The sequence below is a fragment of the Gossypium hirsutum genome, chromosome A02, assembly GCF_007990345.1.
Source record: "Gossypium hirsutum isolate 1008001.06 chromosome A02, Gossypium_hirsutum_v2.1, whole genome shotgun sequence".
In the NCBI taxonomy this organism is placed as follows: domain Eukaryota; kingdom Viridiplantae; phylum Streptophyta; class Magnoliopsida; order Malvales; family Malvaceae; genus Gossypium; species Gossypium hirsutum.
Genome location: NC_053425.1, coordinates 45,718,717 through 45,736,975, shown reverse-complemented (window position 1 = coordinate 45,736,975; position 18,259 = coordinate 45,718,717). Strand labels below are relative to the sequence as shown.

At 36.3% G+C, this 18,259-nt stretch overlaps 1 protein-coding gene across 1 annotated transcript; it reads left to right on the top strand.

The window, feature by feature from the left end:
* Positions 1-2,534: 2,534 nt before the first annotated feature.
* Positions 2,535-5,159, top strand: LOC107951173 (SUN domain-containing protein 5). Its single transcript, XM_016886116.2, has 4 exons — positions 2,535-3,040; positions 3,138-4,450; positions 4,537-4,622; positions 4,717-5,159. The coding sequence occupies exons 1-4, from the start codon at positions 2,782-2,784 to the stop codon at positions 4,952-4,954; spliced, it is 1,896 nt and encodes a 631-aa protein (XP_016741605.1). The 5' UTR covers positions 2,535-2,781; the 3' UTR covers positions 4,955-5,159.
* The last annotated feature ends 13,100 nt before the right edge of the window (positions 5,160-18,259 follow it).

The following is an 18,259-nucleotide window of genomic DNA, read 5'->3' as shown; positions in this document are numbered from 1 at the left end:
TAAAATTATTTTTGACTCGGTTTTACAAGATAGAGGTCCCGATACCTTGTTTTTACCCAATTTCTTCAATAATTTCTCTTTTTAACTAACCACTAAATCGGTAAATTTTTTTTCTATCAATATTTTCATACGACTTTCCTATCATATCAATTTTCATGCAAAAATATTGAAATAAATTTCTCTTTAAATCGGATTTGTGATTACGAAACCACTGTTCCGATAACTTTGAATTTAGGCCATTACATTACAAGTTCGGTAATGCCTTTTAACCTATTCTGGCGACGGTTACGGATTAGGGGTGTTACAATTTTTTTATAATTTTTTTATATCAGTCGGTAGATTGGGTGTCATAATATTATATTCGTAATATGTCTCAAAATTATTTTTCCAGAATCAACTGTACAAAAAAAAGTCCAGCTAGGAGTTTTTTTCAGTACTTTTGCTGACAGTGCATCCTGCTTGAAACGTTTTTCATCCCCAACTATTAGATTTCCCATGAATCCTGAGATATTTTTTCAGAATTTTCTTTTCAAAATAATTTTTTCAGAATCAACTGTATGAAAAAAGTGTCCAGCTGGAAGCTTTTTTTGTACATTTACTGACTGTACAAACAAATCCATCTCGTCAAAATAATTTTTTCAAAACATATCACGTCAAATTTATTTTTCATAACCCTAAACCCCAAATTTATTTATTCCGAAACGATACTTTCCAATTTAAAAAACCCTAAACCCTAATTTATTTTTTTAAAACCCTAAACCCTAATTTTTTTTTTTCAAAAACATTAACTCTAAACCATAACCCTAAACCCATAAACCCTAAGCCATAACATACAAGTAACCCAAAAACCCTAGAAAAAACACAAGTTAAAGCGTGTTCACGTCAACTCGCTTTTGTCATGTCAGTAAAAGTGCTCCCACGTCAGCGCGCTTTTTGCTGACATGGCAAAAGCGCACCATTGACAAGGCACTTTTCTGTGTTTTCCCCTTAGAACACTTCCATGTAGACACGTTTTGGATTTTTTGGCCCATTCCGGTAAATAATCTTTTAAATGGCCTATTCCTGTAAATAATATTGGAAATGGGTCTTTTTAGTAAAATACCCATTTTTGTTATATACTTTAGATTGCATTAAAATGCTACAGCAGAATCAAAGATAGGTTAAATTCTTGTTGAATTGAGTTGATTGATAAAAGCTTTACTCTTACGTTTGTAATCTTCTTCTTTTCATATCGTTTATGTATATTTTGCTATTTTTATTCGGAAATTTAAGATTTATAATTCTAGAATAAATATTACTGTACTACCATAGAACTATTAAATTCTCATGCTACTTTCTAATAAATTTGTTTGTTGCCACCCTTTCTAATTTCCCGTCTACTTTTACTGATCTGTTTTACTTTTCAACTATCTCTTAACCAACATACTTAATAGAGATGGATCTAGAATTTTATTTTAATAGAGGCGAAAATTTTAAATTCAAATAATATTTTTTAATATAAAAAAAAGTTAATTCTTTTCGAATATATTTTTTTATCAAATAAATTAAGTTAGTATTTTTAAAAAAATATCAACGATTTACCTGCATACACAAATGGTTAACCAACATACTTGCCAAATAAATTTACCTGCTTACACAGATACTTAAGTATCTTCTTCTGAGATAGTCCCAGATTAGTATGGGATTACTTTATTTTTTTTATTATAATCTTTTATAATATTTAATTTTTTAAGAAATGCATTATTTTATATTTTTAATAATTATTTTATTTTTATAATTTTTTAAATATATGCTAACATGCATGGTCAATGTACTTATTCATGTAGCATGCCACATATCAATTCTAATATTTATTCATGTTCAAATCGTTTAGCGATAATTTCGGTTGATGGAAGGGCTCAGATTATTTTTTTGAATAATTCAGGACTCAATTGAGTGTATTTTTTTATGACTTAATTGATTTTTCAATTTTTTTAGAAAAGTTTTTTTTATCCCTTTAACCTTTTAAAAATTTGAAGAGTTTTTTCATAATTTTTAGAATTATAATTTTTAATTTTTAATTTTTAAATAATTTTAAATTATTTATTAATGTGACATATAAAAATTAATATAAACTATAAAGAGTTGATGGTGAATTTACTAAAAAAAATTGAATAAAAGTGTAAAGGTAAAAGAACTAAATTTATTATTATATTATGTATACAAAACAACAAAATAGCCATTTAACAGAATAATTTAACGGGTACTATTTTACTCATTCACCTTAAGTAGGAGGGTTAGTTTACCCATTCTTTCAGTATAAGGACTAAAACATAATATTAAATACAATACAAGGACTGCTATGGTAGTTTTACCTTTTATTTGTTGATTGCTAAAATGCATGGTAAAGTGAAGTGAAAGAGGCTGTGCGTTTTCAGCTTTGACGGTAGAAATTTAGTTGCCGCAATATCTGGATTCCATAAAATAAATTAACCCCACAAAAAAAAAAAAGAAATGGAAAATCTCCTTCTCTCTCTCCTCTTCTCCCATCCTTTAAAATTTTCTTTTTCCACTTTTCTTGTTCTCTCCACAAGAAGCCAAAAGCTAACCGTTGCTCCAATTTCTCAGGGAAAAACAAAAACAAAAAGGAAAGATCTTTCCTTTTCCCTTCATTTCTTAATCTCAAAAAGCAAAGAAGAAGAAGAAGAAAAAAACCCATTTTTTCTCTCTTATTATTATTATTATTATTATTATTATTATCATCTCTCTCAATCGTCTAGTTTTCCTTTGTACGGATGAGACATGAAGAAACCAAGAAATGGGCATTCCATCGTGTACGTGACATGTCGAAACGACTGCAATAATGGCAGGAACGAGTCTGTCAAACCCAACAGAGACACTACCATCAAGACCAAGAACAACAAAAACAGCAATAACAACGACAAGAACAATTTGATCAATGGAAAGAGTATCTATGAGCTCTCCTTGTCTGTTATTATCTCCCTTTGGTGTCTCATCTTCTTGTTCTACTTTCGACTTGGTCATAGCCATGAAAATGGAGGTAAAAAAACAAAAAACATAATTATAAATTTAGTTCTTAAATGTCTTTAGATGTTTATTCAAGATTTCATTTATAAATATAGCTGTGTCTTGTTCAGGAAATTCACGTCCTGAGAACCAAACAGCATGTTCTTCTAGTGTTGGTCATAATGAAAAGCTTTGTAATGATGCAAATAGAGAAGATAATTGTACGAATCGAATGTTGTTAGAGCTTAACAAGTCAGTGAGTTATAATAACTCCACTTATCAGAAGTTTGTGAAGTATGAATACTCTTTCTGCAAAACAAGCAGGCTTGATGAAGTGATTCTCAAAGTTTTGGGTTACACTGCTTTTTGTTGCGACATAGTTGAACAAGAGGAGCATAATGTAAGAAGAGAAATGGAACAACCTAATCTGAAAAGCTCTTCAGCTTATCTCAAATTCGATGAATTCCGGAATATAACAAGGCAAGCGAAAGAGGGTGATCCTCCGGGTACGTTTAAGATCACTCATCGTCTTGAATCCGACGGTTCTGAGTACAATTATGCATCTACATTGAAAGGTGCTAAAGTGGTTGCACATAACAAGGAAGCAAAAGGTGCAAACAACATATTGGGAAAAGATCATGATCAATATCTAAGAAATCCTTGTACCGTGGAAGGAAAGTATGTTGTGATTGAGTTAGCAGAGGAGACATTGGTTGATGCTGTTAAAATCGCTAATTTCGAACACCATTCTTCGAATTTCAAGGAATTCGAGTTGTATGGTAGTTTGAATTATCCAACCGATACATGGTCTCCATTAGGAAAGTTTGTTGCTGCTAATGTGAAGCAAATTCAGACCTTTACACTATCAGAACCAAAATGGTTGAGGTATCTGAAGTTAAATCTACTAAGTCATTACGGTTCGGATTTTTACTGCACGCTGAGTGTTGTAGAGGTATATGGTGTCGATGTAATCGAGAGGATGCTCGAAGATCTATTTGTTCCCTCCGAACAACATGTCACGAAATCAACAGATTCTAATTCAACAGGGCCTTCTGTAAAACCAGATGTGAGTTCCTATGACGGTAAAAGAAATGACGAGGCTCAAACTGCTGCTTCCAGGATAGACAATGCCGAGGATGTTCAAAAGCTCAATGAGACTGCAACGAAGAATCCAGTTACCACACGAAGGATTCCCGATCCTTTAACCGAAATTAAACAACTACCTGTTGGTAGAATACCTAGTGACACTGTCTTAAAGATATTGATGCAGAAAGTGAGGTCTCTTGATTTGAACTTATCTATTTTGGAAGAGTATATCAAAGAATTAAACCGAAGAGAAGGCGATGCTTTACCGGAGATCAATTCCGAGTTATCAAGAATTTCTCTACTTTTGGAGAAAAGCAAAACAGAAATAAAAGATCTCATGCATTGGAAAGAAGCAATGGTACTGTAAAAATTCTGTTTCTTCTTTACCATCATAGGTTTCCTTAATGAATAAAAAGGTTACATCTTTTGCCTTATCCCTTTCAGGAAAGAGAATTTGCAGACCTTGAATCATGGAAAACTGTGGTTTCTTCTAGTATAAGTACATTGGTTAGAGAAAACAGCATGTTAAGGTTAGAAATCTATACATACATCATACATACATACATATTTGCATGCATGCAACGTATATCTGACATGATTCACTTCTGTTTTGTGGCGAAACAGATTAGATGTTGAAAAGGTTGTACAAGATCAAACAAGTTTGGAGACAAAAAAACTTGCTGTATTAGCAGTAAGTCTTTTCTTTGTTTGTATTGCCATTCTGAAGTTAGTTTCGAGCCGAGTCACGATGTTTTTGGGAGCCACCGACCGGTCGGAAAAGGTATACCAGACGAGCCAAGGTTGGGTTTTGATACTTGTTAGTAGCAGTATGACAATATTCATTACTTTGCTGTCTGGGTAAACTGGGGTGTGGTTGGTAGAGATACACATTCTTTGATTAGCATTTAGCTTGAAAAAAAATCTCAATGTAACAGGAGTGTAGTGTTTTGCTATATCAGGGACTATGACTTTGTATCAACATTGTGAATATTTTGTCTCTGGTAATTCATCTGTTCATCTGCAATCTTTACCTAATAGATGGGCTAACGACCCAACAATTTTGGATACAATACAATACCAAAATAATGACTAATATATGATATGATATGATAAAGATATTTAACATCTTAAACACAATTATAAAGTTGCATTTTCAGGCAAGTGAAACAATGGTCCATACTCAGTTTATACTTAAATCATTCATTCACGTATCTATTTCAGGTAGTAATGTTAGAATCAGATTAAATTGGTTGTTTGGTTGGATGGGTGGTATAGAACCAAATATTAAACTGTTATGAATTTGTTATACCTTATGTAATAGACCTCGCAGACATCACAATGTATCTTGTGAACCTCACAACGTACCCATAAAGAGCTTGATATGTATCTCTCAATGAAATTAACGATATGACGAACCTTGGGTTAGTTTGCGAACCTCAACTTGGTGAACTTTGGAGTTGAGCATCTCTGCTGAGATTATATGAGGACCACATGGAGGCCCAGAGTAATTAATTACCAGTCATCTTAAAATATCTTATCCTAGGACCTAACATTACTGCTATTGCCAAAACTATCAAATAAGACTTTTGAGTTAGTGACCTTAAGACACGTAGCTACGCTTATCCCCCAGTTAGTGACCTTAAGACACACGTAGCTACGCTTGTCCCCCACTATAAAAGGGCCATGCAATAACTCATATAAATCATGTGTTGATTCCCTCTCCTTCAACTATCAGACTCTTCCCCAAATAAATCTCTTCCCCCAACCTTCACCTTACCTTCCTCTATTTCATCATCGTCTTCCTCACTTGTTAACAATTAGTGCAGTGAGCATGGGCAGATATGACAAACCCAGGTATTAGTGATCCTCCTAACACTAAGTTTGATCCCACCAACGACCAAGTTATAGACCCAATGGTCATAACACAGGAGCAAATATAGATCAAACTAGAACAACCTAAAACCCGAATCACTTGCATGGCAACCAAAACACAAACCCACAAAATCAAACCAACTTTCAAAACCAAAACCAACAAAATCCCTACCAGCAAAACCCATACCAACAATTCTACTAATACCTTCTATGGTATTATAACCCTGAGAACCAACATCACATCGGAGCATTGCTAATCGACCAAAGATCTCAACATAATAATTCTGGTAGTCAACAATATCTAGACATGCAAGAGAGAATAAGAGTTATAGAGAAACAAGTGTCCTCCCAAGAAAAGAGATACAAAGAACAAAAAAAGGTTAACTAGAAGCAAATGGATGAACAAAAGCAAGTAGATGAAAGAAATGAAAAGATCACCGAAGAGTTAAGAGCATACAAAATGAATCGTAATCAAAACCCAAGGCATGGAGGGGATGAATCTATCCATTTCGATTGTGATTGTCAACATGCAAACCTAGGTAACAAAAATGTAATAGATGATATTGACATTGATGATAGTTATGATAAAGACTATGATAATAATTATAGCTATTCTAGTTGCATCAATGTCTCAATTTCAATTCAAACATGTGTTTGATTCACACTCCATGTTCTGAGAAATATTTACCATTCGAAAAGCGAAAAGAACGGAGTCTTTGTCTGAAGAAATGCATTGAGAAAGGGTGGATGTATAGAAACTTTCAACGAGATAGTGCTTTTTCAACTTTCTCAAAATAGAATCTATTCCAAACATATATGCCATGGTTTCTTATTTCGACAGGGTACACATATCTAAATTTGATATTTTTATATACTTCAGACCTATTGCCAGTGCTAAGTAGCAGTAAAAAATTTGTAACCATTTTTTGTAACAGCCCGTTTTTAGTGAAATCGGAACAGTGGTTTCGGGACCACAAATCTAAGTTAGAAAGAAAATTTATTTTAATATTATTTCATGGTTTGAATTATGATGAGAATGTTATATGAAAAATCTGATAAGAAAATTTTACCGATTATGTGTTTAATTATGGAAAGGACCAAATTGCATAAAATGCAAAAGTTGAATTCTAGTAGCTATAAGTATCAAATAGCTATGGAATTCAAAATAAGAGGTCCTTATATGATAATTAGACCATTAAAGAAAAGGTAGAAGATATTTTTGATGAATCATCCATGGAAAAAATTTTAAAAAATAAGGACTAAATTAGAAACTAAAAGAATTAAAAGATGATAATAGAAAAATATCATCATTTTATATCATCTTCCCCAAATTAAAACATGAAAACCCTAGGAAAGAGAAAATTATTCAAGCAAGCTTTCTTGGCTTAATTGGGTAAGTATTCTTATTTTGATTTTAGTAATTTTTATATTTTTGATATCAGAATAGCTTAATCTATCTATTTTGGGGATTAATTTGTAAAGTTATCAAAGTATCAAAGTTTTTCCATCGATGAATATGCTGAAAATTTGAAATTTATGGTAGAAAATGAAAGGTTGTTGATAGATAAATAACTTTTGTAAAGTGAATTTTCATGAAATTGTGATTTAGGGACTAAATTGTAAAGATGTAAAAATTTATAGAAAATTTTTGATTTTTATGAAATATATGTGCTATAAATGTTATATGTAAAAATCAATTAGGCTTGGAATAAGGATTAAATTGTATGAATTTCATTTTTCGAGCCTAAGGATGAAATTGTCATTTATGAAAAGTATAGGGGCAAAATGATAATATTTCCAGGATGTAAATTGGATGCAATTGAATATGGATTGTAATAAATTGATGATAAATTCATTTATAAAGATCCGGTTAACTGAAATTTGAAGCTAGATGGAGGAAAAAAATGTGTTGGATTAGTAGACTTTTAAATACGAACAAGTGTCGAGGTAAGTTCGTGTAACTTAATTATGTGTATTAATATGTTTGAATTGAATGTTGTATTTGTGTAATTGTATAATGTTTAATGTATGAAATTAATCACATGCCTGATATTGCTCAATAAATAATAAGTTCTGTTTGAATAATGAAATGCGATGGATATTGATTATAGTCCTGCATATGTTGCGAACATTATAGCTCGAACGAGCATCCTGTTAAAAGCCTTCTCGAGCATCCTGTTATATAGTTCCTGCCAGCATCCTGATCAGTAGTGATTCTGCATGTGTTGCACATTATTGCAGCTCTTTTTGAGTGTCCTGTTACATGATTTGATCGGTTGTTGTAACACCCCGTACCCGAGACCGTTGCCGGAGTCGAACGCGAGGTGCTAACAGACTTAATTACTTTGTTTTCACAGTCCATTAAAAAAAATTCCAGACAAGCTGGCTAACCGCGTCACTATCGCCTTAAAAATCATATCTCGAGTTCAAAAACTCAAAAACTGATTCCGTAAATTTTCCCCGAAATTAGACTCATATATCCATCTGTGGATTTATTTCTAGAATTTTTGGTTGGGCCAATTGGTACAGTTTATTAGTTAAAGTCTCCCCTGATTCTGGGTTCGACTACTCTGACCTTCATGTATTCTGACTTGGATATCTCCCTGTACAGAGCTTCAATACTCATGCTGTTTGTTTCTATAGAAACTAGACTCAGAGAGGAATCCATAAATATAAGGCATGACTTCTAATTATCTCTGGATAATTTATGGTGAATTATCAAAGTCGAAACAGGAGATCCAGAAACCGTTCTGGCCCTGTTTCACGAGAACTTTAATATCTCTTAATATACTATTCATATGATTGTTTCGTTACTTTCATATGAAAATAGATTCATCAAGGTTCGATTACATAATTTATTCACTATTTAATTCCATTCCTACAAATTTTTGTGATTTTTCGAATCCACACCACTGCTGCTGTCAGCAGCTGTTTTCAATGTAAACTTTACCTATTTCGTGGTTACCATGGACCAACTAGGGTTTTGTCATACATAGGTCCACATATGATCATATTTAGCCATTCCAATGGCTGATCATTTGCCCAACACTTCCATTCCAATCCATAGTCACATCATGAAACCATATATACATACATAAACACAAATGGTCTAATGCCATACTCCACTTCTACGAGCCATTTTCGCATGGCTGTACACACATACATCACAAAAAGTACTTAAAACAACAAGGGGTAGTCCTATACATGCCATATCCAGAGTTCAACTAAAAGAGTACCAAAAGAGCTTTGATAGTGTGGATGACTTCGACTTCGATGATCCCGAATCCGATAGCTAACGAACAATATCTATAAAACAGAGAGCCAAAGCAACGGGGTAAGCATTTTAAAGCTTAGTAAGTTTCAAGTAATGAAATCGGCTTTGACTAAAGTATTACATTCACATAGCTAAATGAATCACTTTATTAATTCACATTCTCATAATCATACTTACTTCACACTTCATCAACATATACACACACAAGGTATTAACCTATCTAAAAGCCGAAAGTTCGTTAGTCGATTGAACGAATATTATTTAAAACGAATCGACTTTTTCGAAGCACATGCAAACATACCTTATCGTTTGGGTTTGTCGAGCGTATTAATTGAATTTATTACAGCACAAAACGCTCACATTCAAACCCAAGTTTCTTTGGAATTTAGCCGGATATAACCACAAGCTCAATTGCCTTCGGGTCTTAACCCGGGTATAGCAACTCGCACGAATGCCTTCGGGTCTTAGCCCGGATATATCAACTTGCACAAATGCCTTCGGGTCTTAGCCCGGATATATCAACTTGCACAAATGCCTTCGGGTCTTAGCCCGTATATATCAACTCGCACAAATGCCTTCGGGTCTTAGCCCGGATATATCAACTTGCACAAATGCCTTCGGGTCTTAGCCCGGATGTATTCAAATGCTCAAGCACACATATATCAATAATCATAACACACCCATATCTTATTTTCGTTACTAAGGCTCAAACACAAAACATTTATTAAACCTTTCCAATTTCGGCTCAATAGCCACACACAAAGAGCATGATTTCGATTGGCTTTATAACATAGTCTCTATGCACATTCGACTATCCGTCATAGTATGACTAATCATTTCAATATAATTCAAGTAGGACCATTACTCGAAGACTTACCTCGGATGTTGTCGAACGACTTCAATGGCTATTCAATTACTTTTTCCTTCCCTTTATCGGATTTAGTTCCCCTTTGCTCTTGAGCTTAAGTTCAACAAATTTTAAAATAGTCATTAATCGACTATTCAAGTATTACTTTCAGAATAATATATATATTGATTCGACTTTCACACACATAGATTATAGTAAGCTTTATAAAAATCAATAAATAATTCATTAGCAAATTTTCATTAATGTTTACAACATAATCACATATTCACTACGAGCTGTTTTCCTGAGCAGCAGTCACTAAATTATTTATAACTGGAGCTACAAAACTCCAAATCACTTACCGTTAATTTTCCCTGAATATAGACTCGTATATCTTCCATCCATAAAATTTTCAGAATTTTAGGCTTGGCCAATCAATACCAGATTTTTCTTAAAATTTCCCCTGTTTCACTGTTTGACTAATCTGACCACTCTTCACTACGAATCAAATTTCTCATTTTAAAGAATTCAAAATGTGCTTTATTTGATTTCATTTGAAACTAGACTCATTAAGGAGTTTAAGCATATAAATTTTATCTTATAATCATTTTTGTACAATTTATAATGATTTTCTAAAAACAGAACAGGGAATCTAGTAGTCATTTTGACTCAGCCCCACAATACTTCAAATATCTCAAGATCGGTAACTCTTTTGTTTTATAGTTTCTTTTGTAAGAAAATAGACTCTTCAAGCTTTAATGACATAATTTACTCAGCTTCTAATTCAACTCCTACAAATTATGGCGATTTTCCAAAATCACCTTACTGCTGCTGTCCCCAAGCAGATTATTACCAAATCAAATACTAACATTTGCATTTCACCTTAATAGCTAGCTTAGCAAACCTTAATTTAACATATAATTCACACATATCACATTCCAAGCATTCACTCTATTCTATCACTTAAGGTACAAACATTACTCAATAACTTCCTAATTCAAGTACACATTCGGCCTTGGTACATAATAAGGTAGTCGATTCCTTTCCCTTTAGCACCCATTGCTCACATATGATTATTTGTATAGCTCAAACACTCATCTATCTTTGCTCATCTAAATTTATCATGAAACAACAAAATTTACCATTGTCAAATACCATAGCCGAAAGCCCTAGTCCATAACACAAATCAAAATTTCTACATGGGTTTCCAAAGTAGCTTGATATCTTACTCAAGCTTAACCAAAATTTCATGAACTAATATAAATTTCTTACCTTGCTATTAGCCTAGGATGACCGAATGCCTCCCTCCTATCTTCCTCTTTACAATCGGCCAAGAAGAACCAAGGATACAAGCTTTGTTTTCATTACCTTTCTTTTTTATTCTTTCTTTTATTTATTATAGCTCCAATAACCCAATTTCTTATTATAATATCAAATTCAACAAATATATTGCCCATCATCAATCCATCTTGGCCGGCCACTATAAGGGAATTGGGCAATTTGACATGCAAGTCCACCCTTGTGTTGACATGCACTAATAAGCCCTTTAAAATTAGCCTATCATATTTCACCATGTCTCATGTTGATCCCTGTTTAATAATTCCTCATGCAATTGGCAAAATTAGGGAATGAAACTTCCACATATGCATGTACACACATAATAAACATAGAATATAACAATTAATTATTTTCATAACTCGGTTTTGTGGTCCCGAAACCACTTCCCGACTAGGGTCACATTAGAGCTGTTACAACTCTCCCCCACATAAGAAATTTTCGTCCCCGAAAATCTTACCGGTGAATAATTTTGGATATCGGTCCTTCATAGAGTCCTCAAGTTCCCAAGTGGCTTCTTCAATTCCGTGTTTATGCCACAACACCTTCACTAATGGGATTTTCTTATTTCGCAACTCTTTTACTTCTCGCATCAAAATGCGAACCGGTTCTTCTTCATAACTCAAGTTAGGTTGAATTTCGATCTCAGATGGAGCGATTACATGCGACGGGTCGGATCTATATCGTCGAAGCATCGAGACATGGAAAACGTTGTGAATCTTTTCAAGTTCAGGGGGCAAAATCAATCTATACGCAACTGGACCAACTCGTCTGGAGATTTCGTACGGCCCAATGAATCTCGGACTCAATTTGCCCTTACGGCCAAATCTGAGTATCTTTTTCCAAGGTGAAACCTTAAGGAACACTTTGTCTCCCACCTGATACTCGATGTCTTTTCGTTTCAAATCCGCGTACGACTTTTGGCGATCTGTGGCTGCCTTCAGACTTTCACGGATTACTTTTACTTTCCGTTCGGCATCTTTAATCAAATCAACTCCGAAAATTTTACTTTCACCGAGCTCGGTCCAAAACAATGGTGTACGGCATTTACGCCCGTACAAAGCCTCGTAAGGTGCCATCTTAATACTTGATTGAAAACTATTGTTGTAAGCGAATTCAATCAAAGGTAAATACCACTCCCATGAACCACTAAACTCGAGGATGCAACATCTTAACATATCCTCAAGTATCTGAATTATCCGCTCGGATTGACCATCGATTTGTGGATGAAAAGCGGTGCTAAAATGCAGCTTGGTACCCAAAGCTTCTTGCAATTTCTTCCAAAATCGCGAGGTGAATCTTGGATCTCTATCCGTCACAATAGAAATCGGTACCCCGTGTAATCTCACAATCTGAGAAACATACAATTCAGCTAGTTTATCCAATGAAAAATCCGTACGTACGGGGATGAAATGAGCCGACTTAGTCAGTCTATCAACAACAACCCAAATCGCATCTTTCTTACTTGTCGACAATGGCAACCCAGATACAAAATCCATCGTGACTCGATCCCATTTCCATTCAGGTAGCATGATTGGCTGAAGTAATCCTGAAGGCACTTGATGTTCCGCTTTCACTTGTTGACATATTAAACATCTCAAAACAAAGTCGGAGATGTCTCGTTTCATACCATGCCACCAAAACCGACGTTTCAAATCGTTGTACATTTTCGTACTCCCCGGGTGAATTGACATTCGGCTACAATGGGCTTCGTTCAGAATCATCGAAATGAGTTCCGAATTCCTTGGAACACATAAACGACTTCTGAACCTCAAACAATCATCATCATTAATTTGAAACTCCGATTCCTTGTTCGGAACACACTCAGCCCGTTTTGCAACCAATTCATCATCAACTTTCTGGGCATCACGAATTTGATGAATCAATAATGGTTTGGCTTTTAATTCAGCTACTAACACATTGTCGGGTAGAACAGACAAGTGCACATTCATCGCTCGTAAAGCAAACAATGATTTCCGGCTTAAGGCGTCCGCAACCACATTAGCCTTTCCCGGGTGGTAATCAATGACAAGCTCGTAATCTTTCAACAACTCAAGCCAACGTCTTTGTCGCAGATTTAAGTCTCTTTGAGTCATCAAATATTTGAGACTTTTGTGATCCGAAAATACATGGCACTTTTCACCAAATAGGTAATGTCGCCATATTTTTAAAGCAAACACGATGGCAGCTAGTTCAAGATCATGGGTCGGATAATTTTTCTCATGTGGCTTTAATTGTCTCGACGCATAGGCCACCACTCGACCTTCTTGCATCAATACGCAACCCAACCCAAGTAGGGATGCGTCACTATAAATGACAAACTCTTTGCCTGATTCGGGTTGCACTAAAATTGGAGCTTCAGTCAAATAAGTTTTTAGTTGATCAAAACTTTTCTGACATTTCTCCGTCCATTCGAACTTAACATCCTTTTGAAGTAGCTTCGTCATTGGTGTGGCTATCATCGAGAAACCTTTGACAAATCGTCGGTAATAACCGGCGAGCCCCAGGAAGCTCCGAACTTCGGTAATATTTCTTGGAGGCTTCCAGTTAAGTATGGCTGAAATTTTGCTCGGGTCAACTCGAATACCCGATGCGGATACCACATGACCCAAGAAGCTAACCTCTCTTAACCAGAACTCACACTTACTGAACTTAGCATATAACTGCTTATCCCGCAAAATTTGCAACACTAGTCTCAAGTGCTCAGCATGTTCGGTCTCATCTCTTGAATAGACCAAGATGTCATCAATGAACACAACTACGAACCGATCCAAATATGGTCTGAAGATCCGATTCATCAAATCCATAAATACCGCAGGGGCATTAGTGAGCCCAAACGGCATCACTAAGAACTCGTAGTGACCATATCTCGTTCTGAAGGCAGTTTTGGGTATGTCCGAATCTCGAATTCGCAACTGATAATAGCCCGATCTCAAATCTATTTTTGAGAACACTGAGGCTCCCTTCAGTTGGTCGAACAAATCATCGATACGCGGTAACGGATATTTGTTCTTTATTGTCACTTTATTCAGCTGACGATAGTCAATGCACAACCTCATGGTTCCGTCCTTCTTTTTCACGAACAATACTGGTACACCCCAAGGTGAGAAACTTGGTCGAGCGAAACCTCTATCCGTCAATTCTTGCAACTGAGCTTTCAACTCTTTTAACTCGGTTGGTGCCATACGATACGGAGCTATCGAAATCGGCGTAGTCCCAGGTACAAGCTCAATACCAAACTCTATCTCCCGAACAGGTGGTAATCCCGGCAATTCTTCAGGAAAAACATCCGGGTATTCACAAACCACTGGCACAGATTCGGGTTTCTTTTCTAATTCTTTGTCATCAAGTACATACGCAAGGTATGCTTCGCACCCTTTTCTTACATATTTCTGGGCCAACATTGAGGATATTACAGCTGGCAACCCATCCAAGTCCGTAGACTCAACTCGGATTACTTCGTTATTTGCGCACCTCAAATCAATAGTCTTGCTTTTGCAATTCACAACCGCATCATGCACGGTCAACCAATCCAACCCGAGAATAACATCAAATTCATCAAACGGCAAAAGCATCAAGTCCGCCGGAAAACAGAAACCTCGGATTACTAGGGGACATTTCTTACACACTTTGTCGACAAGCACGTAACGACCCAAGGGATTTGACACCCGAATTACGAACTCAGTAGACTCAATAGGTAAAGTCTTACTAGATGCTAAGGTTTCACATATGTAAGAATGAGTAGAACCGGGGTCAATCAGAGCAATTACATTAGTATCAAAGAGAGTAAAAGTACCGGTAATAACATCAGGCGAAGAAGCATCCTCGCGGGCACGTATAGCATAAGCTCTAGCAGGCACACGAGCCTCGGATCTGGTCGTAGCATCTCTAGATCCTCTCTGACCACCACTAGCATTGCCCGTATTTCTAGATGGTCTACCTCGAGCAGTGGTAGCACCCGGTTTCCCACTCTGGTTTACATTCTGTTCAGACAGTCTCGGGCAATCTTTAATGAAGTGGTCAACTGATCCGCACTTGTAACAGGAGCGGTCATGGAATCTACAACTCCCCGAATGCCATTTACCGCAATGTCGACATTCCGTTCTGTCTCGACGTTCATTCCCAACACTGGCGACCGAAGTGCCTCGTGTACCCACAGGGGGTCGATCACGATCTCGTCTAAAAAGGCCCGAAGTGCCTCTAGACCGGCCCACATCATCTCGAAATTTCTTCGATGCCTGTTGAAGAGACTTTCCCGAGGATCTTTTACGAAACTCTCCAGTTCCCACATCAACTTTTTGTTTTTCTTTTCTAAGCTCTTCGGCTTTACAAGCTCGCTCGACAAGTACTACGAACTCTCGTATTTCAAGAATGCCAACGAACATTTTTATATCTTCATTCAGCCCATCCTCGAAGCGTTTACACATGATAGCCTCGGACGAAACACATTCCCGAGCGTATCTACTAAGTCTAACAAATTTTCGCTCGTAATCAGTAACTGACATAGAACCTTGTTTAAGCTCAAGAAATTCCTTCCGTTTTTGATCAACAAATCTCTGACTGATATACTTTTTCCGAAACTCAGTTTGGAAAAACTCCCAAGTTACTTGCTCTCGGGGCACAACAGAAGTCAGAGTACTCCACCAATAGTAGGCAGAATCGCGTAGCAAGGAGATAGTACACTTTAGGCATTCATTGGGTGTACAAGATAGCTCATCGAGTACCCGGATAGTGTTGTCCAACCAAAATTCAGCTTGCTCGGCATCGTCGCTATCCGTAGCCTTAAATTCAGTAGCCCCATGTTTTCGGATTCTGTCAACTGAGGGCTTATTTGACCTTATTTGGTCAGTTACCGGAGGTATTGTAGGTGCGGGGGTGGTATTTGTCGGGAATGGAGGTTGTGGAACAGCCGTATTAGTTCGAATGTATTGGTTGAACCAATCATTCATCACGCTATAGAAAGCTTGTCTAGCTTCATCATTCGGGTTACTAGCATTAGGTTGAGAGTCCGCCGGCGCTGTCCCTTGTGCGGGAGCAGGCGCTACACTCTCAAGATCATCAGCTACCGCTCGGTCGGGATCGGGATCCATTACTATAAATAAACACATTTACAAATGTCAGAAATATCCACACTATCAAATAATCACATAAAATGGCATGTATAGCTAGACCCAACGCATTACGGTAGTCCTAGAATCGACTAAACCGTAGCTCTGATACCAATAAAATTGTAACACCCCGTACCCGAGACCGTTTCCGGAGTCGAACGCGAGGTGCTAACAGACTTAATTACTTTGTTTTCACAGTCCATTAAAAAAATTCCAGACAAGCTGGCTAACCGCGTCACTGTCGCCTTAAAAATCATATCTCGAGTTCAAAAACTCAAAAACTGATTCCGTAAATTTTCCCCGAAATTAGACTCATATATCCATCTGTGGATTTATTTCTAGAATTTTTGGTTGGGCCAATTGGTACAGTTTATTAGTTAAAGTCTCCCCTGATTCTGGGTTCGACTACTCTGACCTTCATGTATTCTGACTTGGATATCTCCTTGTACAGAGCTTCAATACTCATGCCGTTTGTTTCTATAGAAACTAGACTCAGAGAGGAATCCATACATATAAGGCATGACTTCTAATTATCTCTGGATAATTTATGGTGAATTATCAAAGTCGAAACAGGAGATCCAGAAACCGTTCTGGCCCTGTTTCACGAGAACTTTAATATCTCTTAATATACTGTTCATATGATTGTTTCGTTACTTTCATATGAAAATAGATTCATCAAGGTTCGATTACATAATTTATTCACTATTTAATTCCATTCCTACAAATGTTTGTGATTTTTCGAATCCACACCACTGCTGCTGTCAGCAGCTGTTTTCAATGTAAACTTTACCTATTTCGTGGTTACCATGGACCAACTAGGGTTTTGTCATACATAGGTCCACATATGATCATATTTAGCCATTCCAATGGCTGATCATTTGCCCAACACTTCCATTCCAATCCATAGTCACATCATGAAACCATATATACATACATAAACACAAATGGTCTAATGCCATACTCCACTTCTACGAGCCATTTTCGCATGGCTGTACACACATACATCACAAAAAGTACTTAAAACAACAAGGGGTAGTCCTATACATGCCATATCCAGAGTTCAACTAAAAGAGTACCAAAAGAGCTTTGATAGTGTGGATGACTTCGACTTCGATGATCCCGAATCCGATAGCTAACGAACAATATCTATAAAACAGAGAGCCAAAGCAACGGGGTAAGCATTTTAAAGCTTAGTAAGTTTCAAGTAATGAAATCGGCTTTGACTAAAGTATTACATTCACATAGCTAAATGAATCACTTTATTAATTCACATTCTCATAATCATACTTACTTCACACTTCATCAACATATACACACACAAGGTATTAACCTATCTAAAAGCCGAAAGTTCGTTAGTCGATTGAACGAATATTATTTAAAACGAATCGACTTTTTCGAAGCACATGCAAACATACCTTATCGTTTGGGTTTGTCGAGCGTATTAATTGAATTTATTACAGCACAAAACGCTCACATTCAAACCCAAGTTTCTTTGGAATTTAGCCGGATATAACCACAAGCTCAATTGCCTTCGGGTCTTAACCCGGGTATAGCAACTCGCACGAATGCCTTCGGGTCTTAGCCCGGATATATCAACTTGCACAAATGCCTTCGGGTCTTAGCCCGGATATATCAACTTGCACAAATGCCTTCGGGTCTTAGCCCGTATATATCAACTCGCACAAATGCCTTCGGGTCTTAGCCCGGATATATCAACTTGCACAAATGCCT